General features: G+C 32.4%; 2 protein-coding genes across 5 annotated transcripts in view; both read right to left on the bottom strand.

Moving 5' to 3' along the window:
* LOC107449411 (transcription initiation protein SPT3 homolog) overlaps positions 1 to 1,277 on the bottom strand; it is an 80,146-nt gene extending 78,869 nt beyond the window's left edge. For 2 of the 4 annotated variants that reach the window (XM_043055302.2, XM_043055301.2), the window contains exon 1: positions 536 to 771. Coding sequence is in view for 3 of the 4 variants with exons in the window: in XM_043055301.2 (XP_042911235.1) it covers positions 536 to 625 (90 nt within the window). In the remaining variant the exon portion in view is untranslated. Of the gene's footprint in view, positions 1 to 535 lie in introns of all 4 variants that reach the window. The other 2 variants (XM_043055304.2, XM_043055303.2) reach the window with 2 other exon arrangements.
* A 1,147-nt stretch (positions 1,278 to 2,424) lies between these two features.
* On the bottom strand, positions 2,425 to 5,911 carry LOC122272135 (zinc finger MYM-type protein 1-like). Its single transcript, XM_071180343.1, has 2 exons — positions 5,861 to 5,911; positions 2,425 to 4,614 (listed from the first exon to the last, which is right to left on the bottom strand). Exons 1-2 carry the CDS (start codon positions 5,909 to 5,911, stop codon positions 2,425 to 2,427), a joined length of 2,241 nt encoding a protein of 746 aa, XP_071036444.1.
* Positions 5,912 to 10,069: the final 4,158 nt, after the last annotated feature.

Raw genomic sequence — 10,069 nt, forward strand, 5'->3', positions numbered from 1 at the left:
CTTCTGTTATAAGTCTTTCATGAGCTACTGCTCAGAAATTGCCAACACTTGGCGATTACTCTGCAAATCACAAAACAGAAATCCTCCCATGAGTTGATGCAACCTTCTAGCAAGTTTAACACAGCATTTCTAACAATGAACAACACGGTGGAGATATAGTACATGAATCATGAGGTACTTAGATTGACATTAAACCAAAGCACCTAGCTTGAACAGAAATTTTGTTTACAATATATATAATGCACACAAAACTGAACTGTAAATAAATAAAAAATTGAAGAGTAATCATCATTCATTAGGTTCTTGAAGATTTTTTTCATTTTAAATTTGAAATAATGCATAAGAACATATACCATACGTTAAGCACAGAACTATTATTACCTGTCAAATATGACACCCTTTACCTTTTCAATAATAAAATTAAATATCAGCAAATCACCTAACTCGTAGGAGATCTTTTGCATGTTTAATGTCAAAACATAAGTCAAAGTTCATAGATAACATCGAAAACGTTATTTACAATAGTAAGCCTTACCTGTTCTAAAACCTCCAAATACTCTTGCACAAAATTTTGGACGAACTCCACAAATAATGGTGGAATATTCAGATCTTTATTAGATGTCATCAGTTGCAATACTAATATTAAAAGGAGGAATGTCAGTTTATAACATATAATGCATCTTAAGCATCAACAACATTATAATTCCAATTCCAAAATACCGTTGTTTTTTTTTATTTCTTCATTTTTTTTATATTTTTTTGTGGCAGTCACAGTTAAATTTTGCGAACCCTGATCAGATGTTTGATAGTGTGTTTCAGCTCCGGTGGATTTTATAAATCAAAGATTGGAACACTAAGCGCTTAATTTTAATAATGTTATGCAATTTATATACAAAATACTTCTCTCAAACAAAAAAGCAATCAGATCATAAGAGACTAGTTCTAACTAAGTCAGCCGACTTTATTTCTGAAAACCAACCAGGCAAACTTTCCAAACCGTATCTGCGGTACCATATCTCTAGCATCAGAATTACATCGCGTATACTGGAGCAAACAAACTGTATGTGGTTCATATACGCTATCGTACGTCAATGCGATTCATGCATACCAAATCTTAATAAGTAATTTATAAGGTACAAAATCACACGCAAGCTTGTTGTGTAATCGCATGCTGTGTGAATGCTCCCAAATTCCTCACATCACCGCTTTTCGTAACAGCAATTTTTTTCCATGGAGCTAGGAGTAACTACTCCTAGCTCCATGTTTTTTTCCTTCTTTCCTTCCCCCCTTTTTTTTGCCTACACAATCATTTTGCCGAAATTTAAAGCTGTTAAGTGGCGTTTGGTATAGGACAGTGTTTTTCCCAAAGTGTGGTGCGCGTACCCCAAAGGGTATGGGAACAGTTTACCGAGGGTACGCGTTTTTATGCGAAATATCTTGCAACAAACGAAAATTTCAAAACATTTTATTTAAAAGCAAAGCTAGCCATGAAAATTTACGATTACATAATTTTCTATTGGCTATTTTTTGCAGAGTTAACAGTTAATAATTAGTGGCTTCAACAGCCAGTTGTGATTTTTAACTTTTGTGCAATTTTTTATAGTAAAATTTTTTATTTTTTTATTAGTGGTACACAGCGTTACGAAAAATTTAGAAAGGGTAGACAACAGTTATTAGTTTGGGAAACACTGGAGGATAACATCTAATAAATTAATCAAATTTTTTAAAGTAATATTTCACAATTGAAATCATTTTTAGCTCACCAAAATTGAAAGAGAAAAATCATAAAGTTATATTCGATCACAATATCAGTTCTGTTTCTATAATTTGAACATTAAGACAACTTCAATTGATGGTGTTTTCAATATAAATGTAAACAATGACAATCCTGATCTCTATACCTGCAATATATATACCTGCTATACCAGTGGCGTAAGCAGAATTTTTTTCATAATTTTCAGAAATTACTAAAAGAAATTCGAGTATGTAATAAAGCACTATTACTTCCCTAATTTAGACAGCTAGACAATTTTGACTTTTTATTTCGACAACATTGTTTAGTTAAATTTTGTTTTTATTTTTTAAGTTTACGAATATAATTTTTTTTATAATAAGAGGTAAAATATTTTATTTTTATTAAAAAGTAGGAATAAATCAAGCCAGAAAAAACTACTCGTACTGTAACAGCTACCTAAATAATAACCATATAAATGTGAATATTCCATAGAAAACCAATGAATTTAACTAAAAAATGACTTACCAACAAATAGGGAATTAAACCAGTATGCAAACACGCTAAAAATTTATTGATTTATACTGTAATATCTAAACGACGGGTTTTTTTTTGCAAGTTCGTTTAAAATGTCTTCGACAGCTGGGGTAAATTTTCTATGAATGCTTAAGAGCGTCAATCCATTCATTCTATTATTTCCCGTTGAGTTGCGTAAATAAGTCTTCAAACGGCGCAAAGTCGAAAAGGATCTTTCGTTTGCACTCGTTGAAACAGGTAGAACGACCAATATTTCTTAGGAGTTTGAAAATGTTTGGTGTTATATCTTTATTGCACATTCCAAGAGCATCCGCCGCAGTTTTTGGAACACTACCTCCGTCTTCACTAATCCTTTTTAATCTTTTATACCAGAGTTTTAGTTCAGACTTAAGGCTTTCTTTACAGGTATCCAAATCTCCAGCGTAAAATTCCACTAATGCTTCAAAAGCCTTTATGTTTGAAGGTTGGCAAATGAAAGGATCGGCAGGTAGAAGACACTGAAATCCTTTCAAAATATCACGATGCGATACAAATCTTAAGTTTAATTGTGTTATAAAATTTTCTATAAATGGAATAAAAACACTAACTCTGAAATATGTTTCCGGTGTCGATGAGGGAAAATTATCGCGATTTTTCTGTCTTCCTGTTATTCTAGGGATTTGCATGGAAGTGGAAGATCCAATGCTTGTTAGCATAAGAGAAGAAGAGCTGAATATTTCAGAGAATGTTTCAGTGGCATTTTCACGCATTAATTTTAGATCTTTAATGACATCTTCTGCAAGACTCACTGCCTCTATCAAATCTATGCTTGTTTTTTGTAGGTATCTACAGAGATGGATTGTTATGGTGAAAACTTTGTAAATGCACAAAAGAGATATTACGAACTGGCAATTAGATACTGTGCACAGTAAAGAATTAGCCTGGGTAGCTGATTCCTTATCCTTCCATTCTGATATTTTTTGTAGTGTTTCGGCGATAGGCTCGAAAAGTTCCACCACAGCGGTTACTGAGTCGTATCTTTCCATCCAACGGGTTGCACATAGCTGTTTAATTTTCTCCCTCTTAGAGCTGGTTTCCATCTCCTCTATTGCTGAAGATAGGACATACTGTCTTTTTGGCGTATTTAAAAAGTCGTATAATGTTTTAATTGTCCCTAAGCAATTTCTAATGCCAGTTATTTCGCATGCATTTGATACAGCCAAATTGAGGCTATGAGCAGAGCAATGTACATAGAGTGCTGATGGGACAATACTTCTTACGTGGGCTTGTACACCATTAATTTTTCCACTCATTGATGCAGCACCATCGTACCCCTGTCCACGTAACTTTTTTATATCAACTTTCATAGACTGTAATTGGTCTAATATTGTTGTTGCTATTGCTTTTCCGGTTAAGTCATGCACCGGAATGAATTGCAAAAACTGTTCGGTGATGTTAAAATTTTCTTTATCGACATATCGAACGCATAACGATAATTGCTCTATACCTGCAATATCAGTTGTTTCATCTGCAAGAATGGAAAAGCAAGTTGCATCATTAATCTTGCTGACTAGTTTTTGCAGGATTAAAATATTGCAAACCTCAATAACTTCGTTCTGAAATCGAGGGCTGGTATACTGAGCATTTTTTCTGCTTGACTCTAAAATGTTCTTAAGAGTCGAATCGTTCTTACTCCGGAAACGAAGCAATGCCCGAAAATTTCCGTCGTTCTCTTCACCTGGTTGTTCAGCAATTATTCCCGAATCCTTATGTCCTCTTAGAGCGAGACCTTGATTTCCACAAAATAGGATGGTTTCAATGATTGGAGTAATGTTTTTTCTATTTTCTAATTTTCTTCTGCTTGCTGCACTGTCAACTTGTTCATCCACAGGTTTCATCTTTCCAAATAAAATATCGTTTAATGTCCCAGCAGTTTCGATCGATTTTTTGTGATAAAGACATTTCTCGTGTTCAGAAAATCGCTCTACAGCATTTTTCCAGTTGTCAAATTTTACATTGCACAGTTGGCCTAAAGGTTGCTTTCCAGAACCGGCACCACTTGGGGCGAAAAGTACACAAAATTTGCAAAAAGCACCACCCTTAACCTCTGAATATGCAAGCCATTTCCAGCGATAAAGCCATTTGTACTGAAATTTCAATTTTCTTTTTCCTTTTTCAGGAAAAACAAATGCTGGATTGGGTTCCCAAACATTTTTAAGTATATCCAGTTTTTTATCCTCGCATGTATTATCTTCTGAAAAAAGTCCAATGTCATATGGGTGGGAAGTAACACTTTGAGGGCCGCTTTCACATTCATCAGATTCTGTTACGCTAGAAACGTTTTCTTCAACGGAAGTATCACATTTCTGTTCAACAGAAAAACTTACATTGGTACTAGATGCTGTCACCTCACTAATTTCAGGTCGTGATTTTTTCTCAAAGTAATTAAAAATTGTTAAATTCTTGCGTTTAGACATCCTAAAGATCCAAGAACAGCAAAAATATATACATATATATTGGCACAGAAATATCCACTAAGCTACGATCTCAAAGTTTCGAGCTGGAATGAATAACTTCAACGAGCACAGAGTCTCCAAAACAAAACAGATTTAGAAACAAGCTCCGAAGGACAAGCGGCAGAGATAACTCTTAGTCTGACTAAAATCGAAAATAAATGTAACCCCCTTTCATATAATTTTTTTTAACCGCATCTACAAAATTCTCGAATTGTCTCAAAGACGACAGAACGTCTAGGATTCCAGACCTCGCGAATGCCAGCCAGTCTCGAAAACTATCGCGACTGGCAGGTCAGAAAGGAACCAGTGATCGGGGCTCGCCCGTAACAGTATCACGTGAATTTGGTTTCAAAAATACAACCCTATTATAGTAAATGTTTTATCAGTATTCTGAGAAATACCGTGAGAAAAAAAAAGTAGGCATAAGGCAAATAAAAATATATAGTCTTAAAAAATAATAACCCGCATAATTTCTACTAAAATTTTTATTTTTGTCTGTATTATTTTGTAAAATCACTTTGTCTGAGCTCAAGGGGGGGGGGGTTGAGCCCCTAAACCCCCCCTTGCGTATGCCCCTGTGCTATACTCTTCCTGATCTCTATACCTGCTATACTCTTCCAGTTCGAAAGTTCGCAACTGCTTACTACAGCTTATTCTGCGAGGCGATATTTTCAAACTGACAATTTTGTTTTCAATAAAAGAAATAAATTAGATAATTTCTGATCTCAAATCTGCCGTATTTCATAAGATATTAATGTTATTATGTAGTTCGGGTGAGTTTGAAGTGAAAATTTGTTTTAGTTATTTAGTGATATATTGTTTAAAAAGGTGACATGGTTGCTAGATTTAGAATAACTCGCTTTTTTGTCAGTCTTGATTTGGCCCCTTTCCATTTGTTTATAACTGTTTGTTCGTGTTGCAAGCTGTGCACCATCTAACGTTAGTGTTAGCATATTGTTCGAGGAGTAAGATTAAGTTTAGTAATAAACATTCAAATACCATGTTTGCAAGAATCTTAAAAGACAATGATCACGTTGTGAGCCGAATGGCTTTAAAATACACCGGAAACAGTAACCCCGAAGCATAAGCGGCATACAACTTGCAGCGCTCCCTCGTGTCGAAAACACCATCCATAACGTTCTAACATTTTGAGGGAACCAAAGACAACATGACTAAAATCAGAGGATAAAAATAAAAGATTTATTTTCCGGAAAAAGGTACAGTCACAAAACTGAGTGGCTAACTTAAAATAAATTAAAATACAAAAGTGTATAACACACTGAGTAGTAGTAAATACGTCGTGATTTTACAGAGTTATATCGCTGGTTCAAAACTAAAATGACACATCTGCCACGTATTATGCTTGCAGATGTATCGTTTTAGTTTTGAATCAGAGATATATCCTAGGAAAAGTGTGCGATAACAAAAATGATATCTGTATTTTGCAGTCGGTTACAGTCAATTTCCGACAGCGACAGCAGAAAGAAAATCAGGATGTGCTCGATGACAGGTTGCAAGTTCGGTATTACCTTCAATCTAGGACTCCCCTACACTCTCTATATTAAAAATCATAATAGCATTAGGTATAGCATTACAAGGCTTAGTATTACATTTTTTTTTGATGCGCAAAAACTATAAAACTTAGTAACTTTAGATTACAAAGGAGAGTAGGGGAGTACAGGGAATACGGGGAATAAAAAAAAAATATAATATGCGATTATTGGTGCGAGAAGTTATTGGCTGTTAAATTTGAAATTTGGTATGTTGAAAGGGCCATATTTGTTTATAAACTTAACTCAGATATAAATTCTAATTTGACTGAAAGTAATTGCAATCTTAAGTGCTTTTATTTCGATTTTTTTTTTGTTTTCCCTTATAATTTTCTTAACTGCGCAAAAACTATAAGATTTAAAAGCTTGAAATTATGATGGGCTGTAGAAAAACACATGAAATATAAGGCAATAAAAAAAAGTTAACTTTCAACAATGAGTTCGATTCTTATTAACTGATCTATCTGCTTTGTTTATCTGTAGCAAGGCCGACTTTCTAGTCTGCCTTGATCTGTAGCCTGATGAAATGCAACTACGTAGTCAAAAATTGATGTACTGAAAATGCCATTTTCATTTGTGAACTTAACGCAAATTTCATTTTGAAATTCCAATTTGTTCGAATGTTATTGTAAGTTTAAGTAAGTCGTAGCAAAAGGGTGTTATCATGCCTTGTATTTTGTGAATTATGAGAGAATTTGTTGGTGTACAGTCAGAGAGAGCATGACCTTCTCCCCCCCCCCGCCAAAAAAAAAAGAAATCCTTCAACTATAACGTATAGGTTTTTCATTTTTTTAAGACTTTAAAAAATTTTCGACTTTCGTTTTTTAATATTTTTTTAAATTTCAAATTTAATTTTTTAATTAAATGTTTTTTTAAATTAGAAATGTAATTTTTTTTTCAATCTCTCAGATCGAATTGATTGACCACAAATATGCGAGTTAAAACATCATATTATTATTTATTCGCAAATGAATCAGTCGTCATGACTAACAAGGTAATAAAACAATATATATTTTTCATTATATTGAGATGCTTTTCCCAGCTAGAGATGCTAAGTTTCATTTTCATTTTTCTGAGTTTCTCGCCAGAGGTGCAATGTTTAGCATTGAATCAGTTTGAAAAGAGGAAGATTACCTATGCAAGATGAACCAGTTAGGGAACACCATATAATTTCTACCAATCAGAAATAAATTTACCACGCAATCTATTCTGGATCTTTAATATATATTAAATAGACAAAATGAAAAGATAATAATCTCAAAGATAATAATCAAATAAAGATAATAATCACAATAGAGAGACAAAAAAGAATAAAGAACAAGAGAATAATGAAGAAAAATATTAATAAGTTTTATTTACTGCGCATAAGCTGCAAGTACATAGAACCCCTAAAAGAAGTTAAAAATACAAATAAAACAAGAAAAGCAGTATATATATATAAGTTTTAAAGAAAAGAAGAAAAATTATTAATAAATAAAATAATTTTTTAAAAAATTATTTGAAAAAAAAAAAAAAAAAAACTGGAAAAGAAAATGAGGAAAAGGTATAATCTCGTCAACAGCTCACACAATTATATGAGCAAAAAAAGTGCTTTCTAATATTGTATTAATACAGCTAAAGTAAAATATATAAATACAATGGGGTGAGGAGCACCAAGCAAATTTAATAGAAAAAGAGCATATTAAGCTAAAAATACAAAATAAAACATATCAAGCAAAAATAGAAAATTAAAAATTCAAGAAAAATTACGAATGAAACACAAAATTTAACGACATTTTTAAGAAATGATTTAAAATATTTTTGTAATAAGTTCGCAACATTACAAAATATAAAAATAGAAGCTTAAATAGAGGATAGCGGGATGCAGTTTATGGCGCGTTCTTGCTGAAGTACAGAAGTGCATTTGATTTGTTAGCTACCTTGGATAGATCCGAAACTGGATGTGCGCATGTGAACTTATTAAACAAGGTTAATTTAGATATATACATGTATATAAACATACGTATATATGTATCTTTTTAATTTGAAAGAAATTACCGGTATGAAACGAAAAGCTGATGAAGGATGAAGTTCTTCTATTTAATTTGATGAATTGTATTTAGCGCTTAATATTTCATAACCTTTTATTTCATTTTAAGTGTCTCCAAGATACTTTTGTCGAAAGTAGCAGTCCATCAGCTGTTTTCATTACAAAAAGATAGCTTCATTTTCAGGTCTATTTACAATGATTGAGTTTTGGTTTAACTCGACACGAAAAAAAAATATCGAAGGAAAGAATTACTCCTCTGCTGCAAGTTAAGAAAAAAGCATTGCTGTATAGGATTTATGTAATAATCCGCGACTGCATATAGTTCCGTTTTATTTAGCTATTAAATTATATAATTATGCTTTCAAAAAATTATAAAAGCTCTTTAAAGTTAAATTCGTCGGACAGAAATTTAATCCGTGCTGTTTTTTACAGGCAAATGGAAGGCCGCGCGCCGTCGTTTCAAGAGTTAGCGATGTTGATATTTGTACGTGTTTGGAGCTTGGCATGCATTAAGCGAGCACTTGATGTAAACAGGCTCTCTTCAACGGGATAATCTTAATAGTTTCTGAGAGAATAATCTACTGAATAGAAGAAACAGCACCAATTCCACGAATACTTCATAGCATGGGCGTTGAAATGGGGGGGGGGGAGTCCAAGGGATCCTGACCCCCTCAATAGTTAGGAAGTCTGAACGCAAAATTTAAAAAAAAAATAATAATATTTCTGCTTTATTTTCAATAAAAAAAAAGTTAATATTTACATCAGCAATGTAAATTTAGTGGTCCAATACGACACCTAGATATTCATTTAAAGGTCTGAAAAAGTAATATGGTAGACAAACTTGAGAAAGAAAATATCAAACTTTACAATTGTATGATTCATGTTATGGTCATGTATGGTAAGTTATTAATTGCCATCTATTAAAATTAATCATGCCATCTATGCCTAAAATTAATTTGGTTCATTACCTCATAATGATCGATGATTAGAATTTATTTAGTGCAGTGAAAAATTAAGTGAAAAAAAGCTGAAATAATGTTAGTAAATGCATTCAGTAACAGATCAAAATGCTGAAGCCAAATAAATAGACAAATGAGAAAAACAAAGGAAGTAAAAACTAACAAAATACTATATTAAGAATTCTAAATAAAGTAAAATTTTAAAAGAGCAAAAAATTATGTTTTATTGATAAACAATGAATGACGCCGTCAGTACATGCGGAAATACCCGAGTTTATGGTACCACATAAAAGAAGTATGCATATACATTATAATTGTTATTCTCACATATATCAATAAGCGACATAATAAAAGATTAAAAATAATAGGTATTCCATTTCAAAAATCTTAAAATTAAAATCTAACCTACGCGTCGAATAAAATAAGAACAAATTTAAAAAAAAAAAAAAAAAAAAAAAAAAAAAAAAAAAAAAAAAAAAAGCACGGATTTCAAGGCAGAATAAAAACTATTTTTCGTTACTATTTTGTAATTTCCAAACATATTTCAAGGCGACTATATTGCCACCCATGCATATTATTTTAGCGGTATTCGTATGAAATTTGGCGAGAATTGTCGCGATGTGGTCACTCTGTCGTGAACCCTGCTCGATACATAAAAAAATTATTTCATAAAAAAAAGTATTTGTAACGGCGAAATTCACTTTGAAAAAAGAAAAAAAAAAGGAACGAACTTTTTTAAAAAATAACAAAATGGGCGTTTGAATAAA

The sequence above is a fragment of the Parasteatoda tepidariorum genome, chromosome 4 (assembly GCF_043381705.1).
Source record: "Parasteatoda tepidariorum isolate YZ-2023 chromosome 4, CAS_Ptep_4.0, whole genome shotgun sequence".
Classification (NCBI taxonomy): Eukaryota; Metazoa; Arthropoda; class Arachnida; order Araneae; family Theridiidae; genus Parasteatoda; species Parasteatoda tepidariorum.

Coding starts and splice junctions, on each gene's coding strand:
- LOC122272135 (XM_071180343.1), bottom strand. CDS start 5,911: ATGTTAGAACGTTATGGATGGTGTTTTCGACACGAGGGAGCGCTGCAA. Junction 4,615..5,860: donor ACGAGGGAGCGCTGCAAGTT/GTATGCCGCTTA, acceptor TCTGTTGAACAG/AAATGTGATACTTCCGTTGA.